The sequence below is a fragment of the Aedes albopictus genome, chromosome 2, assembly GCF_035046485.1.
Source record: "Aedes albopictus strain Foshan chromosome 2, AalbF5, whole genome shotgun sequence".
NCBI lineage: Eukaryota > Metazoa > Arthropoda > Insecta > Diptera > Culicidae > Aedes > Aedes albopictus.
Window position 1 is genome coordinate 379,279,261 of NC_085137.1, and position 23,103 is coordinate 379,302,363.

The following is a 23,103-nucleotide window of genomic DNA, read 5'->3' on the forward strand; positions in this document are numbered from 1 at the left end:
ATCCTTCAAGAATTCCACCTAGAAATCCTTCGGAGATTGCTAGCGGAATTCTTTCGGGGATTCCCCCTGGCATTCCTGCAGCAATTTCTCCTGTTATTTCTTTGGGGATTTCTCTTGGACTTCCTAATGGACTTCCTTCGAGCATTCCTCCTGAAATTCCTACGGGAATTCCTCCTGGAATTTATTTAGAAATTCTTCAAAGAAATCGTTCGGAAATTCTTCCAAGGATTCCTCCTGATATTCCGTCGTGGATTCCTCCTGGATTTCCTTTTGGGGAATCCTCCTGGAATTCCTTCGGGATTCCTTCTAGAATTCCTTCGAAGATACAACTTGAACTTCCTTCTTGGAATTTTTCCGGGGATTCCTCGTACAATTTCTTCGGAGGTCTCTCCTAGAGTTCCTTCAGGAAATCTTCCTGAAATTCCTTTGGAGATTTCTTCTGGAATTCCTTCGAGGATTCGTCCTAGACTTACTTCATGGACTCCATCAGATTTTTTTCCAGAAATTTTATTTGATACTCCATCGTGGATTTCTCCTGGAATTTCTTCAAGGTTTCCTTCTGGAATTTCTTTGATGGTTCCTCTTAGAACTTCTTTGGAGATTCCTCCTGGATTTCTTCACGGAATTCCTCCAGCAGTCCTCCTGGAATTCCTTCAATAATTTCTCTTAAAATTCATTCGGGATTCCTCCTGGAATTAATTTGAAGATTCGTCCTAAATTTCCTTCGGGATTCCTTCCGCAATTACTGCTGGATTTTCTATGGGGATTCCTCTTAGTATACCTTAGTATAACATCGAGGATTTCGGTTTGAAATCCTTCGGAGATTCCTTCTGGAGTTCTTCGGGGATTCCTCATAGAATTCCTCCAGAGATTCCTCCTAAAGTTCCTTCGGAAATTCCTCCTGGATTTCTTTCAAGGATTCCTCCTTGAATTCCTCCGGAGATTTCTCCTGGTGTTCCTTCTGAGATTCCTTCTAGAATTCCTTCGGATATTCCTCCTAGAATTCCTTCAGAGATTCCTCCTAGAGTTGCTTCTGGGATTCCTCCTGTAATTTCTGCGGAGTTTCCTCTTGGAATTCCTTCGGTCCTCTTAGATTTTCCTTAGGAATTTCTCCCGGAATTTATTCATGAATTCCTTCTGGATATATTTCGTTGGTTCGTCCTCAAAATTCTTTGGGATTATTTCTTGAATCCTCCTTGAATTAACACTGAAATCATTTTAAGAATTTTTGCTGGAATTAATTTGGTGTACTGCTTGAATTCCTTTGAGATACGCGCTGGTATTCTTTCGGGATTTTCTCTTGGAATTCTTGCGGAAATTCCACACAGAGTTCTTTCGGGGATTTTTTCAGCGATTCAACCTGCACTTCTTTCGGGGTTTCCTTTTGAAACTCCTACGAGGATTCCTCTTGAAATTCGTTCGGCAATTCCTCCTAGAAATCCCTCAGGGATGTCCCCTGGAATTGCTTCAGAGATTCCTTTTGGATATATTTCGTTGATTCCTAATTGAAATCCTTAGGGGCTTCTTTCTCGAATTAACTTTGGAATTCCCACTGGAATACAGTCAGGTCTTTTTTTACGCGGTTTTCATTTACGCGGCCGCGTAAATGAAAACTCCATATAAAAAAAAATTCATCGTCTTATTTTTGCATGAATCGTCGAGAAATGGTGAGACTTTTTTTACGCGGTTTATCGAATTTTGAACTGAGTTTTTTTTTTACGCGGTACGTATCCCCCGCGTAAAAAAAAACCTGACTGTACTTTCGAGGATGCTTTCTGGAATTCATGTTAAGATTTCTTTGGGGATTATTGCTGGAATATGCTTGGAACTCATGCTTGAATTGTTTTGGGATTTCATTGTGCAAATTCTGCGGGAATTTCTTTTAGAATTCTTTCAAGGATCCCTCGTGGACATTTTAAGAGCATTCCACCTGGAATTTCTTCCGGATTACTCCTAAATTTCATTGAGGATTCCTTTTTAAATTCCTCCGCGGATTCCTGCTGGAATTCTTTTGGGGAATTCTCTAGGAATTCCTTCGGAAATTCTTCATAAGTTTTTCCAGAGTTCTCTCTAAGAAAGATTCTTGAACTACATGTCAGTGATTCCAGCGAAAGTTCGTTAAAGGATTCATACAGCAGTTCTTACAGGAATTATTCCAGAAGTTTCTTCATGGATTCTTCCAGGAGATTCTTTATGGCTTCTCCTGGAATTCTTTCGGAGATTATTCCTGGAAATCATTCGAGGATTCCCTGTAAATGTGATAGCTTCTGAAGGTTCTAAGAAAGCAAAATGAAAACTGTAGCAAGATCTATATTTTTGCCCTTAATTTGCAATGGAGTAATGCAACATGTACTAATACGGATACGGGTAATGTCACAATAGGTCTAATTACTAGCCACAGTGACGGACCCGAACAGGAATAAAAAAGGTGTTTATTCAAACGTAAGGTTATAAGTACACAGGGTCAAATATTTGACAAATGAACTCAAGAAAAAAACATCTGTTTAACACTAATGAAAATAAGATCGAGTCAAACAAGATGCTTGAGCATTGGTTTCTTTTTGGTCAAATTCTTCATCCTGTGTACTAGTATAAAAATAATTCATATCATCAATGGTTATGAAAAGGCAAAGACTGGACTACAAATTCTACAGCGTAAAGACAACTTCTTCTTTCGCCAATATTGACATTACGGTCAAATTTTGGTCACGCCGATTCACGCCGCCGCCGCCGCCGCAGAAAGTTTCCACCGGCGTGACGCCGATGACGCCGCCGCCGCCGGCGAAAAATGGCCCTCACGCCGCCGCCGAGCAAAATAAAGTCGGCGCACAGGTCTACTCCTAATACTGGAACAGGCGGTCCGTAGTGCTATTCATAGCCAGCTTAAGAGACTTAAAAGAAGTTAAAAACGATGATTAACTTCACACGGGCCGGAAAAGTCACCAATCTGTTCACATACTGTTAGCTCGCTTCAGGAACATCAATACAATATATGGTAGACATTTTCATATTGGTTATACATGAAACGATATCGAAGGATGTTCTAGTGTAGCTTTGATAGTTAAAGCAGCAGTAGGAAACAACAACAAATCTCCACGGTGTGAATGTCATTTACATTCTCCGCGTGAAGAGTTGCTTTCATAACTCACTCGCGGCTTTGATATGCGTGTACGAGACCCTTTTGTTATTTAGCAAATTTTCAAACAACAGGGAATTAGTCCTCCATACTCTGATTTCTGATTCTGCCCTGAGACAGTAGCTACTGAATGTAACTCTGCAAGTGAATGATCCCGTGGCTGCCCACAGCAGCTAGATCTGAGAGACACATAGTGCCTGTATATCGGTGACGCCTCTTCTTCCTACTGCACGTGACTTTCTCAATAGACGACTTTGGGTGGCACATTCGGAGCTTAGTGAAAGCCACTCGTACTACTCTTTCTAGCACCTTGAAGTTATAGTCTTGATTCACCTTTTCGCTCTTAACCTGTAGGTCAACAGAGACAAGCAAAAGTGTTGAATGCCTTCACCTTGTTGACGGCTGACTAAAAGCTCCTTAAACTACAGATCAGATGACACAAGAACTTGTCCTGCAGCTCCGTCATGATCGTATTATGGCGAATACATCTAAGTGGGAGAATGCCGCGGTATTTGTATGCTTCGCTTTAAATCATATTCAGAATCTCCTCCTGCTCGTTGACATGGAAACAGTTGGTATCCAGTACATGACCCCGGCGAAGATGAATTGACCGACATTTATCAATTCTGCTACAAGTTGCAACAGTTGATACAGTCACTGCACTGACTGTACTGATTTTGCAAACAGTTTCAGCCCAATTAACATGTTTTAGTTAAATAGACTATAATAGGTTTCAAAAAGCATCATAAAACCAAAATTAAAGGTTCTCAAAGCATTTACAAGACTAATTGGTCACAGGCGCTTAGCCAGTTTCCTGAGTGGTTTTTACCACTCCCTTTGCCCTCGGAAGGCAGGCAGGGTTGACACCACGCCTGCTTCCAACTGCACAGCCCGGATCAAGAACTGACACCTCGTACCTACACAGCGATTTGCGCTATCAGCCAGCGTTCAGGACGTTTCGACATGGGGCCTCCACCTGCCTCGACCTTTCCGGGACCCCTTTTCAACCGCGGGCTCGGATCCAACTTCCGCGGCCACTTAAGCGCTGCAAGGATTCAACAGGCAATGACCTACGAAGCCGACTTCGATCCCTTGGTCCACCTCTCGTACCTATAGCATCAGTACAAGCCATCTCCTCTGTAGTTCCAAGAAGATGTGGATAATAGCCGTTGCAACGGCATTTAACCAAACTCATCCTTACACATCATCTGGACAAGATTGTTGTGACAACTTGTGGTTGCAGTACCTTAAACAGGTACGAGGGTGGTACTACAGTCGTTCGACTTCTTGTAGTTGGTGTTTCCTCTGCTTATCGATGGCTTGACCCACAGGGCTGATCTTTGAAGCCTTGGGTGTTTTTTCAACACCCTTTTGTTCTTCGGTCATCACGTCTACGTACTCCTTGCTGAATTATGAAGGCAAATGGTCCAAAAAGGTACGAAGATCTCTCGGAAGAGATCATTTATAGGGGATCAAATGATTGAATGCTTTGTCTTGAACAAGATGATAATGACGGAGAACGTTTCTGGACATTGTCATGTTTTAAAAGCACAACACCAATTAACCTTTGGGCATCTCCAGCAATCAGCGAACCATACACGTTACAAATTCTTACATGAATGATTTCATGTACCGTCTCTGCATCATTGGTTACACGTAAGTACTGTTGTGTGATGAATGGATGTTCAACTTTGACCATTCTGCTTTAAAAATACTAATTGCTTGCTGAATGCTCCACGTCACTGCGAAAAAATGACCGACCGTAGAATTTACGGCAACGCACTATTTTTATCTTTGAAACGCTAAAACCAAAACGTAACACAAAAAGCGAAGACAGATGACGCCAACCTGAAGCGCCTACGAGCAAATCAACATACTGTGACACATGACCTTGCCATTCGTCCAAGTCCAACCACTCTGATTGTTCCGTTTTCTGTTTTATTTTTTCTTATCACCAGAACCAGAGCAACATTACTCCGAAACCATTCGGTGGACCGCTGCCAATGAGCAACCTGTCTCAGGTGCAGCCACCATCGTCGTTCCCACCGGTAGCCGGTAGTGTTCCAACTCCGTTCGCCGCTGCCATCACCAGCCAGGCCCCCGCACCGGCTCCAGCTCCAGCTCCAATGGCTGCCGCTCCGGCACCACAGCCAGCTGTCTATCCGCCGGTTGTTGCCCCCGCTCCGGCCCCTGTAGCCGCCGCCCCAGCAGCTGTGCCAACTCAACAAGGTTGTTACTCATTTGCGATCAACTCATTCTAAAGTCAGAAACCCAGGTTTTCCGAAACTCACTTGAACCAACAGCAACACTCAAAAATATTTTCGTTCCGTTTTGTAGTTATTTTTTTCATATTTCATTTTCTGAATGACATTTTGATTTCATTTATCTTCAAATGGTTTTATAAATATCCCCATCAACACTCTGTCCAACCAACCAACCAACCGACATTGAAAAATCGCCTCCTCATCACAATACTGCAACCATGTGAATACCATAAAAACGAACAACAACAATTCACAGGAAAAGGCTACTTTTACAATAAAAAGCCAGTCAATCCACCCAAGTTTAATTTTAGAGGTACGATATTTAGTCGGTAGAGAGAAAGAGTCAGCTAAATGTCACGAATCCGTCAGCTGTGCCTCGCTCCCCACTAAATGCAGCGCTAATCTCATTGCACCGCCCACAAGAATAATGCTTCGAATCACCGCTTTTAACGCTTCTTATTCTTTCTTTCTCTATCTTCTACCATTCACGGCTTTCTATTCTAATCCGCTACGCTTACTAACCTCATCGCGTGGCTCTCGTGTCCCAATTGAAAACGAAAACCCCCCGAACCTGTGTCACCGAACGAATCCGAAGGAGATGCATCAGACTACGAGGAAGAGGAGGAAGAAGAAGAACAGGTACAAAGACCAGCTGAATCTCCTGCTCCCTTATTTACCTGGCCTCCCAAGCGCCTCGACGACGAAATTATTCCTCTCGCTACCCCTATCTATATCCCGGTTCCGGAAACGCAGAAAGTGGTCGTGAAGCCGGTTGCCCCGCCTCCGGAAAGGCCTAGGGAGAAAAGCAAAAGCAAATCTCCACCGGAAGCGCAGAAGCAACAACAAGAACAACAACAACAACAACAACAACAACAGCAACAACCGTCACAAGAAGAAGAAAAACAATTTGTCAAGAGTGTACAGAGCAAGTCTGCACCAGAGCTGAGCAGAAGGCGAAGTGATGCCCAGCAGCAGCTCCAGCAGCAGCAATGCCAGGAGGATGAGAGTTACGAGACTTATACGACGACGACCACTTCGACTTCGGCTTCATCCGAAGAGTATCAGATGTATTCGACTCAAACATCCCAACCCATAGTTACGCTCTACGAGACACCGGTTATGGAGATGGATTACCCATTCTCGTCCGGTCAACGTAGTGCCCAGGCAAGTACCGGTGCCATGTCAGACGCTTCGTACACTCATTTCGTATTTCGTGATCCTCCCATGGAGGTGACGTCGGTTGAACCCTCGGTTGAACCTTCCATCGAACCAGAGCCGGAACGGGCGAAATCCCCCGAAGTGGTCAAACCGCAGAAGCGGGTGGAATTTGTTGACTACAGTCAAGAGCTGGAGCGCTATCTGAGAGCAGAGCGGGCAGCTAGAGAAGCGGCTGAAAAACAAAATCAAGTGGAGATTGAGGAAGTAACCGAAGAGTTCACGATACCACACTATGAGTTACCCGTTATCAAATCACCAAATCCGCTACCCAATCTCCCCAAACCGATCGTTCCCAATCCCGTACCCAAGCAGTGGCAGAGTAAACTGGTTCAGGCCTTGTGTACTGCACCGAAGCACCCCATTCGCCTCACCGCAGAGCAGATCGAGGAAGCGAACTTCATGAAGTCTCGCAACGAAGCGTTCGTTCGTGAGCAACACGAAAACAAAATGAGGCAATTGGAGGCCCTGAAACGACAAGTCGATGCCCTGGAACGCCGATTGGACAAGAAGAAGCCTGAACCAGAACCTGAGCCTCAGCCGTTCCCTCCTCTCGACATTCCTCGCAAAGGTTCCGTGATGGCTAGAATACTTGCCTCATCCACGACCAAATCCGAACGATTCCCCAAATATCTCCCAGCTCCGGTTATACCTCTTCCTGAGGATTCCGCACCGTATTTCCCACCTCCTCACTCGATGGAACCAATTCGCAGTGAGAAAATTTCATCCTTTCGTGCATCACCATTCTTGGAAGCGTTAACTACAGCTCCTTATACTCCGTTTCAGAAATTTGGCACAGAAATACCGTCTCAGATGGAAAACATGCCAGTGCCTATCGACCGATTGACGATGTCTGAGGCGCTGGCAACCGCACCAGAACGGCCCTATACACCGTTCACCGAAGTTCAGTTCGAGAGATCAGAGATGTACGAGAAGATGCTCAAGGAGCAACCCTCGATCCAAGTCGATCCCGAAAAGAACTATTCGGCGTTTGCCTGCGTCGGTGGAAATCGTACTCCGGTACCGTTCAGACCAATCATACCAGAAATACGCGAACCAGTAGAACAACCAGCCCCACAACCAGAGCCTGAACCAGAACCGGAACCAGTTGTAGAAGAGAAAAAGCCAGAACCAGAGAAACCGAAGAAGAAGCTTCCTCCTTACCCAAGGAAGGATGCTGGATCTGATCACTATTCTCTAGCACCGAGAAGAGAGACCAAATCTCCATTGCATCAACCAGCCGAAATACCTAACTACCAACGGAAATGGTATAACCTACCAACGCAGAACCCTCCGCAAACACCGGAACCGCAAGAACTTCGTCAAAACGTCCCGTTGGCATTTGTAGATACTCATTCAAAATCTCATCTCGCAAAGCCTATCGCGCAAACTGTAAACACTGTAAATATTAGAGATCAAGTTACGCTGAAAAAGTCACAACCGTTCACTACCATTCAAAATCGTACCATCCCAGTCATACAGACGACCCTGGAGGATGATGCCGAGTTGGCACAGTATAACAATGCCCATGTCCGTCTCCAAGCGAAGGGCGTCATTGATCGCGGTCAGTCGTTCACTCCGTCGATGATCTTAACTAAACACCCGACGACTATTCCGTACTACCAGCATCAGCTAGGTTTTGAGGAATATTTCGCCGAGACAAAGTCGTTTGATGGTCGCCATACGCCCATCAAGCCGGCTAGAAAGTCGCCAGCTTTTGGGCCACCACCGAACCCACTGAAGGGCTTCGCTCCGCCGCCACGTGATGACATCCCGAACGAGTCGGGTCTCTATCTTTCGATGGGTAAGCTAACAGGTGTTCCTTGGTACGCACATAAAGACCATGTTCCTGCAGATATCCAGGAGAAGATGATCCAACAGCAGCACGGCATGGGCGGAGGATATGGCGTTTCGAAGCAGCAAAAGACCGTTACGTATCGAGAGACTCCAGTGACCATTCAAACTCAGCACCATGGTGACATGACCGTTCAGACGCGTTCGCAGGAGAGCTCTTTGAGAGAGCAGGCATCATCCGAAAGAACAATTAACAGTGCAAGTCAGGTAGGAAATGCTTTGATTCAGAAGCGTACTAGAATCGTGGAAGAGCACGAACATTCGCAATCGGCCAAAGCAGTAGACATTTCAAAGTTTTCTTCCAAAATTAAGGAAGATGAAGCTCCCCAGAAAGGATACGTCGCTCAGCAGACCAGACGATTCTCCGGACAGGACGAGGCGTTAAACATCCCATCGCAGTTTCAGCAGCAGCCACAGCAACTAGAACAACAAGCACCTCATCAGCCAGAACCTGAACCACAGGTTATGCAATCGTTCCCCCCACAGATGTCCCAGCCAAATCCCACTTCCTTCCCGTCAACAACTACTTTCCCAGAACCGATCGTTGATCGGTTCCCTACCAAGAGTTCACGCAAGCATAGTGTTCTCCTTCCTAGCACTCAAGCACGTTCGCCAACACCGACCTCTGGTTTCAAAGCTCAATTCAATGAGTTCATGCAAGGGTCTGGAGCACAGCCTCCACTGGCACCGCAGCGTGAGGAGCCCGAGTCAGAACTAGTACAATCGTGGCCTCCGCAGCTACCATCCTTCACTCCTAACACTAACCCTATCGCTGAAAGGAGAATTTCGCAACCTGCAGCTCCTCCGGCACCAGCGGCGCCATCGGCTGCCATCAATGGACGCAGACCTTCCAATAACAGCATCACAGGCTTCAGTAATAACAGCAGTAACAGCAACCTTATGAGTAGCCAAAACAATAATACTGATCGATCTGGTGCTAGTGCAGGTTCCACCGCATTCAACAGGGGACGTGCAGCCTGTTCGACCACCGCCCCAACTCGTGGTCGTGGTATTATGAACCAGGCAGTCGCTCCCGGAGGCCGTATTCCATTGTGTGGCTGCTGCAGTCAACAAATCAGGTGTGACACCGTTATCAGAAAAGAGTTCTTATTCAGTTTTTTTGAGTGTTGTCTTGTTGCATGGTTTGACGCTTTACTCCTAACTGCTGCAGTGTTTGTGTTGAAACTAACGTTTGTCCTTCACAGATGTCTTCCATCATCAGCCTCAGAAGAAGTCGCCACATAAATCATCCAAATTCGAACCAGGGCTGGCGACCACCCTTTTGGATAATTCGGTAAGCAAGCTAGCGTCCATCAATAGCAACAGTGACTACCGCAAGCAAGCATCCACTGTCCTGAAAGAAATGCTTGAAGCAAGACTGAAAAAGCATGAGCCTTCCACCCTCGATGTGCGATCAAAAAACAAAGAAAATCTCCTCAACGGCGGAGATACCCTCCCGAAACGTACCCTCAACCCTTCACATCCCATGTCCCGTATCATCGATATGTGTGACTCGTCCGCCCCCACTCCTCCACCTCTCCCGAAATCCCAAATCCCCTTCATGATGCCCCAAGAACAAAAAGACATCCAACCCGCTCCGACAAACCTAACCGTGAACAGCGTCGTTCTGCGGCCGAAGAACAACAACCAAGCCAACAGCATCACCGGTGGCCTCGCGGAAGATTCCCTAGGATCGCAGATCAACCGACGGAAAGTAAGTTCTGAACTAACCTCGCATGCGCGTGATAGACGTTCCTATGTGGAGAAAAATAACAACTGCAGCAACAACAACAACAACGGCAAGGGAAACGCCAGCGAAAGCAGCCAGAATGGAGTGCCGAGCGCAAAGCAGGACGCCACCGCGGCTACCAGCGACAGCACAGGGCTGCTATCGTCCCTGGTAGACAAGGTGCCGGTTTGCAACAAGTGCAACCACAAGATAGTGACGTAAGTATTTGTTTGCGGTTTGGTTGTTCGATGGATACGATTTCTGATTGTTGTTTGTAATTAAGATTTGTTAGATGGGAATGGTTATATAATGATGATGAAACAGATGGAACTAGTTTTATTGCGCGGTTCTAGTCAAGTTCTAGTCTAGTCTAGTCAAGTTCTAGTCTAGTCTAGTCGCGAAGAAAAGTTATATGAGGAAGGATTACAGCGCCATAAGTTCGCCTAAGCTCGTAAACTGCCTCACACGGGAGCAACAATGCTGCGTTGACTTCGAGTTCGACTTCAACTTTATGGCGTTCAGTGCAGTAACACTCAATGATGCGTATGCGTTGCGTCAACCACAAGCGTATACTGAAAAAAGTAGAAAAACGCTGTGACGTTTCAAAGGCATCGGGCATATTTTAGAATATTGTGGGCACCAGAACTAAAAGCTAGTAGTGGCCGTTTGGGGTTCTTCTAGTACTAAAATATATTTCTTATGAGATTCCTTTTTTACCTTTTTTTGAGGTTTTTGCCGGCCAAATGTCCTGAAACTTGGTCATATAATTCAGCTTGGTTGGGATGGATCTGAAGCCAATTTTGTGTTCAACTGCTATTGAAAAACCCCCCATGACGAAGAGAACAAAACTTCCGAAAATACACATTTTCCCCTAGTTCAGGAATTCAGGCAAAAGGAATTTCTACAAGGATGTCTCTAGCGGGCATTCCTTATGTGATACTTCTAGCAAGAATTCTATTGGGATTATTCCCAGAAATACAAATAATTGGAATTTATTCGAAATTCTCTTCAGAAATTTTCCAGGAGGTCTTTAAGGAATTCCTCCAAGAGTTTCTTTTGAAGTCCTCCAGGGTTTCATTTTAGAACTCCTGGAGTAACTTCTTTTTTTTTCAAAAGAAAATCTTCAGGGCCTACGTGGACTCGAAGAGATGTGGGGGGGGGGGGTCTGATCAAAATCTATGGTCCATACAAATTTTCTAAATTTTGTATGGACAAAAGTCTATGAGGGATCTGAGATGACCAAAAATGAGTCTACGTAGTTTATGGACAGCGCCTTAGGGTTGTCGTCTAGGACTTTCTTCGGAAATTCCTCTATCAGTATTTTCAGGAATTTCTACAGGAATTCCTCGGAAAATCCTTGGAAAATCATTTGGAATTTTCCTAGGAGTTTCTTTCAATTTTTATTTTCCATAAACTCTTTCAGGAATCCCTCCAGGATTTTCTTCGGCAATAATTTCAGGAGTTCGTTCGGGAATTCCTGCAGAAGTTGATTTGGGAGATCTTTCAGGAGTTTGATAGAGAGTTTTCTCAGAAAATCCTTCTGAAATTTCCCGAAAAGGTCTATCAGATTTTTGAAGGAGTTCTCTTAAGCGTCTCTCCTGCAGCTCGTCGAGGATATTTTTCAGACGTTCCTACGGGAGTTTATACAGGAGCTTATTCCTCCAGGAGTTCCATCGGAAATTCCCCCAGAGGTTTCTTCTAAGGTTCCCGCAGGAATCCAATCAGCAATCCTTCCCTCAGGACTTTTCAGGAATTACTCCATCGGTTCAATAGAGAGTTCCTCCAAAAAAATTAAAAATAATTTTTCATAGATTTTGATCAAGTATTACCTCAAAAGTTCCTTAAGAAACTTCTCCAGCAATTTTTTAGAGAATTTCTCCAAAATTTATTGGAGTTCGTTCAACACCTTTTCCTAGCGTTTTTTTTCTGGAGTATCTTCGAAAATTCTTTCATGACTTTCTTAGAGAATGGAAAGTGCCCATTTTCTAAGGTTTTTTTTCAAATGATTTCTTGTTCTTTCAAAAATTTCTTTATGAGTCCCTTCAACAACTTCTCCGGGAGTTCCTTCTAGAAATCCTTCAGGTTCATCTTCGGAAATTCCTTCAAGACTTTCTTCGGAAGTTTTTCCATTACTCCAAGAGTTCTTTCGGGGTTTCGTTCAAGAAGTTTTCTCAAGAATTTTTTTTTCCAGCAATTATGCCAGCAATTTGTTCAGAATTTCCTATGGGGATTTTCTTCAGGAGTTGCTTAAACAATTTCTCGATTTCACTAAAAAAATTTACTCCAGGAGTAAAACATACAATTTCTCCAGGAGGAGTACTTCTGGAAGTAGCTTCAGACATTTTTTCATGACTTTCTTGGAGAATTTATTTAACACTTTTTGCGAGAATTTCCCGATTTTGAGTTTTTTTTAGTTATCTCTTTTTTTTCCTTTAAGAGTTTGTTTAGAAGTTCCCACAAGTTTTCTTTAGCAATATCTTCGGGAATTTACCCTAGAGCTGGTTCAACAATTCCTCCAAATGATCATTCGAGAAAACCAAACATGTGTTTCAGGAATTCACCCAGGACTTACTTCGGAAATTCCTCCAACACATTTTTTAGTAATTTCTCCAGGAGTTCAATCGGTAATCACCCAGGATTTTCTTCAGGAGTTCCTCCATGAGTTGAACTGAGGATTTCCCCAGAAGTTCCTTCGAGAATTTTTCCCCGGGAAAAAAGGTCCTTCGAGCTTTTTTTTTAATTTTCAAAAGATCATTTCTATTTATTTTGGGAATTCATCCCACAGAGTTCATTCGGAGTTTTCTTTTATAAGATCTTACTCAGCAAATCCACCAGGAGTTCTTTTTAGTAGTCCCTACGGGAACTTTTTTTTAGGAGTTCCTTAAACAATTTATCCAGGAGTTCCATCGAGTAATTAACAAAGAATTATCTTTGAAAAACTCCTGGAAGATTGCCTGAAAAAAAAAATTAAAGCCGTACCGTGATTTCGGGTGAAATTGATCACTTTTCATAGATTTTGGCGAATATTTTTTGAATACTTATCAATATAGTTAAATTAAATGCATTAAAACAAGTACGACCATGGTTTTCATCAGTCAACGAGGTTAAAAATTCTACTGCAAATCATTTTATTGCAAAAAATATCATTTGCAATAAAAAATCAAAAATTTTAATTTCGGGGTGAAATTGATCAGTCAGTGAAATATTTTTGTAAGAGCCAAACATATTTTTTCCTCCTGAATTAACCACCCCGGAATGCGAAAAGCTATGCAAAATTATTACAAGTTCACTAAATTTTTAAATATTTAAGTTTTAAGTTTAATAAATCTTAAGAAAACGCCTGAAAGTATGCAATTTTCATACTAAATATTTTATAATTTCCGGAAAAGTACGATTTTATGCATTAAGTTCAATATTTATAGAACTTTTGATGACGAAATCGGGTTTAGCGAATACCTGGCAGCTAGAAACATTCATTCGAATATTCATTACATTAGCGATACAGCTACGGTAACAAAAGTTTGAAAGTGTCTTTGAAGTTCGCCTGTGAGGCAGTTTTGGAAAATATTGAATTTTATACAGAAATATGTGACTAATTGGCTGTAAAACTTGTAAACTCATCATTCAATAACTCTTGAGCCAGATGATGAACATTTTTTACAAATTGTTTTAAGTTTAAAGCGTTATTTTTAATAAATAAAAATGGACCTCTCGTCGATCAATTTCACCCCACTGATCAATTTCACCCGAAATCACGGTACTCGGATATACATAAAAGGACCTCCTGACAGAAGTCTAAAAAAACAGTGATCCCAAAATTGATCACAGTTTATAAACTACTCGTATGATTAACACAGTGATTAATAAGTGGTGGTTCAAATTAAGATGCTACATCCATGTAGACTAGTCCCTGGATTCCTGTAAAATTCCTCAGTGATATTTTTGAAGAATTTCCCTAATAAACTCCTCGAAAAATTCCTCAAATAATTACTGAGGAATTATTTGAATAATTCCTGGGAAATCCCGTGAAAAATTCTTGATGAAATTTCTGTAAAAATTTCGACAGTAAAAAATCCCGAAGGAGGGTGACGAGGAACTACCACAGTGATTACCTCGGAACCTCGGAGTTGATTTGAAAATCCATGCAGAATTCACGAAAGAAACTTCAAGAGGTTATCTTAAAAAAAACCCTTTCGCAATTTCAAAATAAAATAATAAAAGTTCAAGAAATACCTGGTAGTATTTGTGGAAAACTCTGGAGGAGTTCCCTGTGAAACCCCAGGAGGTAGTGAGAATAGTGCTCCATAAAAAAGTTTTCAATGGAACTCCTAGAAGAATTCTACAAAAACTTCTGCTGGGAGAATCTCCGGAGGGAGTGTTAGAAAAATTGCCGAAGGAAGTCCCGAGGATTCACCTGGAGTTTCTTTTAAAGAAACTGCTGATGAAATTTCGGATAAAACTCTTGAAGGAATTCCAGAAGCAGGTGTTGGAATTTGGGAGCATTTCATAAAATCTTTCGAAGAATTCCCGTATATTCTCCTGGATTTCATAGAATCCTAAAAGAATACCCGAAGATTCTTCTGGATGATTTTTTATGGAACTCATTTAAGAAATTCAGGCAAGAATTCCTTTAGGAATTTATCAAGTAATTCTTCCATTTTTTTTCCCAGAAATACCTAGAAATTTGTCAAGAAAATCTTCAAAACGGTTTTTTACAGAAATTGGCGAATAAATGTATTTATAAAGTTTCCATAGAAACTTTCGATGTAGTTTTCCAATGAGTTGTCTAAGGAGTTTTCAAAAAAAAATCCCAAGAGACTTCCAAAAATAATTGGCGATGAAATTCTCAATGACCTAAGAATATCTTGAACGTATTGGTAAAGCATGAGTTAATAAATTTCCAGGGAAGTTTCCAAACGAAATGCTGAATAAGTTTCCAAATAAATGGTTGGAAAACTGCCAAACTAATAAAAACAAAATTGTACGGCGGCGCCTTATCGAATGTATTCCCAATGGAATTGCCGAAAAAACTCCAAAGAAATGTTTATAGTAGTTTACGCAACAAGGTACAGAATGACGATTTTTACAGCACGAGTCGTACATTTATCCAACGAGGCTTGCCGAGTTGGATAATATCGACGAGTGCTGTAAAAATCGAGTTCTGCACCGAGTTGCGTACAACGTTTTTTGCAAATTCATAAATTACCGTTTGGGGATAGTTTTTTTTGCAACTTCTCATCGTAATAGGCCATTTTACCTCACGCAAATCTGCCAGGAAAAGACCTACTTTCCCACACCAAATTATTTGCGTTGCGTAATGAACCATTACAGCACTGTTTTCAGTTTTGATCAACTTATTGATGCTTTCTGGACGCAGGTTTGAAAAATTGTGACAACTGTACTGTTTAACCTGCTATGATCAGATTTCCTTAATCATGGCTATGAATATCAGTGTGCAGTCTGATGAAACAGTTTTGTTAAAAACTATCCTCAAGTGGTAATTTATGAAGCTGCAAAAAACGTTGTACGCAACTCGGTGCAGAACTCGATTTTTACAGCACTCGTCGTAGTTATCCAACTCGGCAAGCCTCGTTGGATAAATGTACGACTCGTGCTGTAAAAACCTTCATTCTGCACCTTGTTACGTAAACTACTATAACAAAACTTTTGCATCAAACTGCAACTGCATGATCATAGTTATGTTTAAGAAAATCTGGTCATAGCAGGTTATACTGTGTAGTTGTCACAATTTTTCAAAACTGCGTCCAGAAATCATCAAGAAGTTGATCAAAACTGAAAACAGTGCTGTAATGGTTCATTACGCAACGCAAATCAGTGCTGTAATGAACCATTACAGCACTGTTAGTTTGGTGTGGGAAAAAAGGCCTTTTCCTGTCAGATTTGCGTGAGGTAAAACAGCCTATTACGATGAGAAATTGCAAAAAATATATTACTAAGCCGGTTGCACTATTCAAAAACGCCAAATGAATGTTTGAAATAATTGCCGAAGAACTCAACTTAAATTGTCGAATCAAATTTCAAACAAATTTCCAAAGAATTCACAAAAAAATTCGAAGGCATTTCCAAAGATATGATCAATTTGATTTTAATTCTTCCAAATTGTCGAAGAAGTTCAATTAAGATTCCCAAGAAACATTCAAATTGATTGCCAAAGGACATGTGGAGCCTGACAAATTCCTGAAGGAATTGTCTAAAAACTCACAAAGGAATTGTTTAAGAAATTACCACATGAAGAATTCTCAAAGAAGTTGCCATAGTTGTTTTCAAACGAGTTGCCTGAAGTTGAACATAATGTCAAATTAACTACTTGCTGCAAAAAAATCTCTAAGAAATTCCAGTATGATTTTCCAACGAATGGAATTGCCGAAGAAATTATTAAAATAATAGCCAAACCAATTATCAATGGAACTTCGGAATAAACTCCAAAGGAATTTACAAAACGACAAAGAAATAACAAAGGTATATCCAATCGAACTTTCCAATGTGTCAGCAAACGTAATCCTTAAAAGCATAAAAAAATACTTTAAATCTATTAGCCGAAAGAATTTTCAAAGAAATTCTTGAAGAAATTATCTCATAAAAATCCAGAAGAGTTCACGAAAAATTCAAAAAAATAATTTCCGAAGAAATACTTGACAAAAATTTCTGAAAACAATACTTAAAATATGTCGGAATCAATTTTGCCAATAATTTCTTAAGGAATTCTACATGTGGATTTAACATAAAATTCGAACAAAATTTCCCCATTGCCAAAGCAATCAGAAAATAAATTGCTTGAAAATTTCCCAAAAGATGTTCTAAGGAAGTTTCTTTATGAATTTCCAAAGAAATACCTAGAAAAGTTTGCAAAGGAATTCCTATATAAAAAAAAATTAAACAAATTAGCAATATACAAAAGAATTATCAGAAAAAAATCCTCAAGAATTTGCTTAAGAAATTTTCCGTTTTCAAACGAATTACCGAAGCAGTTCCAAACCAGTTGAAAACTGTTTCGGTATTTCATTTAGAAATTTCTTCGGTAATACTCGTGAAAACCTATTAGGTAATTTATTTGAAAATTCCTTTAAAAATTGCTTTGGGTAATTCGTCGTCGATACGAATTTCCCAAAGCAATTTTTAAAGGATTTTCAAATAAATTACCTAATAGGTTTTCTTTACTTCGTGAAACCTAATAGGTTTTCACGAGTATTACCGAAGAAATTTCTAAATGAAATACCGAAACAGTTTTCAAAGAAATTTCCGAATGAGTTTCCAAAGAAACTACCCAAGGCATTCCAAACATAATAGCGTAGAAAATTCCGAATAAAATAACAGAAGGCAGTCCTGGCGATTTTTCACAATAATCACCTTAGCAATGTGGAAGAATGTCTAGAATCAATATCAGAGCTAGCTAATTGACACAAAGACACAAAGACGCGCGTAAAAAGTACAAGGCCATCAAAAAACCTCGCTCGTCGTAATTCCTGACGAAATTATTGCAAATAATTTAGAAAGGGTATTCATAAAAACTTATCATGCCTTCGCTTCTTTTGGAGCGCTTTATCGGAAATTTGGTTGTTGACCTGATAGCGTCTATCGTAGATTATCCTTTCTTGAAGCCAAACTGGTTATCCGAGGGTACTGAGTCATCTGACCTCTCCGTAGAGGTCAACAGTCTCGACAAAATAGTTCGCGGAATACCATCTGGAGCCGGTGCCTTGTTCACCTTGATCAACTTCGCGATTATGATGAGTTGCTCGTTTGTCACCGAGACAACCTGGCTTTGGTCAGTTTGGCTATAGGCGACGGAATCCTGTGGTCATGTTTCATGGCGTGGGAGCGATTCCACGATCCTCTGCAGTATCCCAGGGTAGCGCTCCAGGTGTGCCGACGACCTTTCCGTCTTGGCCATAACTACCTAGTAGGCAACACCCTAAGGATTCCTGTCGGCTGTTTGGCAAAGATTTTCGGAGCACTTCCGCTTACATGCCTTAATCTTCTTGGTCCTAGGTCTATTATAGTACCGCTGCTGACGCCATAAGGGTGATTTAATTAATAAATTAAGGCTTGTTGGAGCACGTTCTTCGATGCCTATTAATGGCCCTCAGCTATGGCCATCTTCCTCCATATTCAAACATGTACCGAATCGTCAGATGCGTGTACCCATCGTCAACTCTCCAGTCTGAGTTAGGGTTAAGATACGGACTCCAAAACCATCTACATTCGTGACATCCAGTGATTCGAGCAGAGCCAAGTCTCATATTTCGTCAAGCGTTTGGCCCATTAAACCACCCAGCATTGATGTCTCCACCGATGACCACGGGACTCAATCCCACTAGAACGGACAATACCAAATATAGCTTGGACAAGAGGGCCCATATAGCCGAGGCGGTAAACGCACGGGTATTCAGCATGACCATGCTGAGGGTGACGGGTTCGATTCCCGATCGGTCCAGGATCTTTTCGTAAAGGAAATTTCCTTGACTTCCTTGGGCATAGAGTATCTTCGTGCCTGCCACACGATATACAATGCAAAATGGTCATTGGCAGAGGAAGCTCTCAGTTAATAACTGTGGAAGTGCTCATAGAACACTAAGCTGAGAAGCAGGCTTTGTCCCAGTGAGGACGTTACGCCAAGAAGAAGAAGAAGAAGAACTGGTCTATAGGCCATATGTGGTCAAATATAGCAACTGCAGTAGTACACCCCGAAATCGCTATGACAAAGCCCTCTTCGCTATGATCTTCGCTATGACAAAGCCTTCATTTTTTTTTAATTATTCTTCGACCACCAAAGCGCCTAAATGTAATCTATTCTTATTCTACTATATCAAACTGGTTGCCTTTTCACTGCTGTCATTTTTCTATCCTGTCCATGGTAGAATGATGAGCACGAAGATGTTGATGTGTGGCTCTTGTTGCTTGTCCAGTCCGATTGGGGGCCGATTGGGGGTCCATTATGAGTTACCGTTAGCCGATATCCAAGTTTCCGGGTCCGTTAGAGCATAGGCTCAGAAGAGGGTCAGGTGTCAGCCGCTCTCGGGGGGAAAAGCAACTGACGAAAAATTGCAAGTGCCGGGGCTGGGATCAAACCCATGACCATCCACTTATGAAGTGAACGTGTAGCCACTACGCTACGGGCCCCGGTGACTAAGCCCTCATTTGACGTGCCAACCATCTCTTGTACTGGAAACCGGCCGATTGCACAGATCACCGCTAGCTTAGTCTTATCCACCACCTAATTCTCGGTGTATGTCGGTAGGAAAGCGGTACGGATGCGCCAACGAGATATTTGTACTTGATTCATAGTAATTAAGGTGTCCTTGTGTAAACCGTACTATTGTCGACCGTGGGGTCTTCCACGTTTACCTGAGCATTTTGGTCCAGCCGTCGCGTGGCCCCTATTGCCTGTGCTAATTAAGCAAGTTTGGTGCCCAATTGCACTTCTTGGCGTTGTGATTTTTATTTTCTCACTTTATTCAGAGACACTCCGATGACTTGTGGCCTTGCTCGAAGCTCCTGAAGCACGTCTCTGGTGGCTCGTAGATGCTGAGCGGGCACACGGGTTCATTTAAAGCCCTATCCTATGTACCGAGTACCAATGCACGAGATTTAAATTTTCTTCGCAGTTCTTTATCTGAGGATTACGATTGCCATCTATTGAACTGTCGGTGTAAATGCTGGTTATCTGTATGCCTTGAATGCGAGTAATCAAATTTTAATTCAATTATATGTATGGTAGGGTAATTGTTCCCTTCGTTGTGGTAGTACCCAATGTTGCGGTAGTGACAATTGAGAACTTTTTCGACTGAAATGTTACCAAAAGGCATTTTTAATAGATGTATTATGCTTAAATTATGAGATTGCACCATTTGTGTGCTTAAGATTTGCTCAAAAATCTATTTAAAAAAAATATTTTCCTTAAATTTTTTGCTGCTGTGTTCCTAATGTTGCGGTATTCCATATGATTTCAATGGGATACCGCAACAATAGGAACCAAAATTAAATTTTACCTCCATAATAGGAACAGTGTGCCTATTGTTGTGGTAAGCGATTTATGATCGAAAACAGAGAGAAACGATAGTTTTTATATTTTTCCAAGCAAATTTGGATAGAAAACTACCAACTAACGTTTTGCAACCTTTCATTAGATGGTACGATCATTGTTTTTAAAATGAATTTACCTTAATACCACAACGATGGGCACACTTACCCTATGCTAGTTTAATCTGTTTCATTATTTTCGAATAAATTTTAACCGCTCATCATTGAGTACTGTGTGAATAAGTCTCAATCTTTAACATAAATTCTACCACCCCTCATCGCAGAGGTCCATTCATCACCGCTCTCGGTCGCATCTGGTGCCCGGATCACTTCATCTGCCACAACGGCAACTGCAAACGCCCGCTGGCCGACATCGGATTCGTGGAGGAGAAGGGTGACCTGTACTGCGAGTACTGCTTCGAGGAGTTCTTGGCCCCCGTCTGCAGCAAGTGCAACACCAGAGTTAAGGTAAGTTCGAAACGAATCCACTACTAGGAACACCGATTTTTTCAACGAACGTATTCCACAGGGAGACTGCCTGAACGCCATCGGCAAGCAGTTCCATCCGGAGTGCTTCAAGTGTGCCTACTGCGGCAAGCTGTTCGGCAACAGCCCGTTCTTCCTGGAGGAAGGCGACCCGTACTGCGAAGCCGACTGGAACGAACTGTTCACGACCAAGTGCTTCGCCTGCGGATTCCCCGTCGAAGCCGGCGACAAGTGGGTGGAGGCCTTGAACAACAACTACCACAGTCAGTGCTTCAACTGCACCGTAAGTATCTCGGTTTGAGGTCAATCCGCAAACCTCCAAGGAAACTAATGTCCATCAATATTTCCAGAGCTGCAAGAAGAACCTCGAGGGACAGAGCTTCTTCGCGAAAGGCGGACGACCATTCTGCAAGAACCATGCTCGTTAAAAGGCCACGCCCCGTTCAGGGCTAGGATTGTAAAACAAAGGGTCAACTTTTATTAAGCTTCTTTTTCTGTTGCACATAACTACTTTAAACCATTAACTGAAACAACGCTCCCGATAGACAGAGAAGGACAGCAGTTTTACGAGCAGTTTGTAATTAATCATTAACAAATTTGAAGCCAAAAATATTTACATCCAGAAACGATCATCCCACACGACCATATCTCTACTATACGCATTGGTAACTGTTTCCAAATCAAGAGTCCTTAGTGTTTATCATTCATCATTTGGAAAAGTGTTTTTCGATTGAAAAAAAAAACGAATCATCAGTTTGCAAACTCGACTAACAGTCATGCTTTCGGATGTCGTCATGATTGACTAACGACGGAGATGCAACAAGTGTGTGGTGTGTGCGAATGTATTGAGGGAGTACAAGAGAGTCAGAGAGTTAGAGAGAGGAGAACATCGTCGCCGAAAGCTCGTTATCATATACATATTTCCTATAAAACGCATCTTGACCAGCTGCTTGGAAAAGCTCACGCTACGAGGCGCTGCCAGCAGTTGACAGAGAGCTTACCAGCGAGTGAGAGAAATCTTTCCCATTTCGCTTCGCGTTTTCGCCCCGCACGTTCATCGATGTGTGTGAAGCATGCTTTCGTCAAGTCTTCAGCAGTCACAGAGGAAACATTTCAAGCTATAAGTTTTTCTTTCAAGTTTGTGGAGAAAATCTGCTTTAGTTTGTTCATTAGAGGGAAACGAGTTGTAGGCAAGCGAGAGTGTTCTCGAGGAGGCGTATGACGGACAACAGCAAATAGATTAAGCTATATTTTTCTGTTAATTAAGCTTCGCTGATCATGAAATGTGTAGATAGAGACATTATTTAGCACGGAAAGTTTGTTACTTTAAACAATTGATGAAACAGAATGATAAAAGAGAAAGAAATTATTTACATTAGATCATAGTTCGTAGAGAAAGCAACCATGAAAAAAACTACATTAGTCTCGCAAAAAAGATTCTTGGTAAAACCACTAGGCAGAGAGAAATCAAAAAAGGAAAATGTCCAAAAATTGTTTGTGTGTGATAAATTATAAGAAGAAATGTTTTTATTTAATCCATATTTAAGTTGAAAAATTCGCTGTTGAATCAAAAGTTGTAGTTAAATGCATGGTTACAAAGCAAGACAGATAAGCTGTTAGCAAGCAGAGCAATTATTTAAATAGAAGAGCGAACAACGCTGGCAATGCTGAAAAAACAATATGACGCTTTATTTTTGCACATCAAATTAGTGAACCGCTAGTTTCGACTACTGAAGAATTGAAAGCAAGTAAGGAGAAAAATGTTGTATAAACGTACGAGAAGAAGCAGGAAGATGATTAAGATAAAAGTATCTTATGTTGTAAGGAAATGTGTTTGTCATTTTTTCCGAAATACCTTACTTCATAGTTTCCCAAACTGTGGGTTACGACCCCCCAGGGGGGTCACCAGCCATCTGAAGGGGGGTCGCCAGAGGCAGTTTCACTTTATTGATATTGGTTTAAGTATGAATTATATTTTTATTTCATGATATTTGTTAGCTGATGATGGTTACATCAACACCAAAGTACATAGTTAGGATATAATAACATTGCAGCTTTATTTCTTGTTTCTTGAGAAAGTTCAACTTCTTTTTAGTATTTAAGTTTACATTTTTCCCTGGTGGGTCGCGAAAAGTAAGCCCAGTAGCTAGAGGGGTCGCCAACCAAAACAGTTTGGGAACCTATGCCTTACTTATCTTTCACGAACTTTTTTTCTGAATCGGAAATATACTGCAACTGCGACCATGAAGTTGATCTAAGTGTCATCCTATTTATGTTATGGCGTACTGAAAACAACCAACACTATCGTGAACTATTCTTACCAAGTTTTGGGAGCTACTGATTGATGGCACTAGCCGCACTAGCGCACGGCCACGAAG

At 41.8% G+C, this 23,103-nt stretch overlaps 1 protein-coding gene across 15 annotated transcripts in view; it reads left to right on the plus strand.

Annotated features, from left to right (window-relative positions):
- Positions 1 to 22,554, plus strand: part of LOC109423129 (PDZ and LIM domain protein Zasp) — a 283,958-nt gene extending 261,404 nt beyond the window's left edge. For 8 of the 15 annotated variants that reach the window (XM_062853043.1, XM_062853044.1, XM_062853040.1 and 5 more), the window contains 5 exons: positions 5,095 to 5,365; positions 5,996 to 9,548; positions 20,524 to 20,707; positions 20,769 to 21,008; positions 21,076 to 22,554. In XM_062853043.1, the coding sequence (XP_062709027.1) occupies positions 5,095 to 5,365; positions 5,996 to 9,548; positions 20,524 to 20,707; positions 20,769 to 21,008; positions 21,076 to 21,153 (4,326 nt within the window). In that variant the 3' untranslated portion in view covers positions 21,154 to 22,554. The remainder of the gene's footprint in view (positions 1 to 5,094; positions 5,366 to 5,995; positions 9,549 to 20,523; positions 20,708 to 20,768; positions 21,009 to 21,075) is intronic. The other 7 variants (XM_062853041.1, XM_062853042.1, XM_062853048.1 and 4 more) reach the window with 7 other exon arrangements.
- The last annotated feature ends 549 nt before the right edge of the window (positions 22,555 to 23,103 follow it).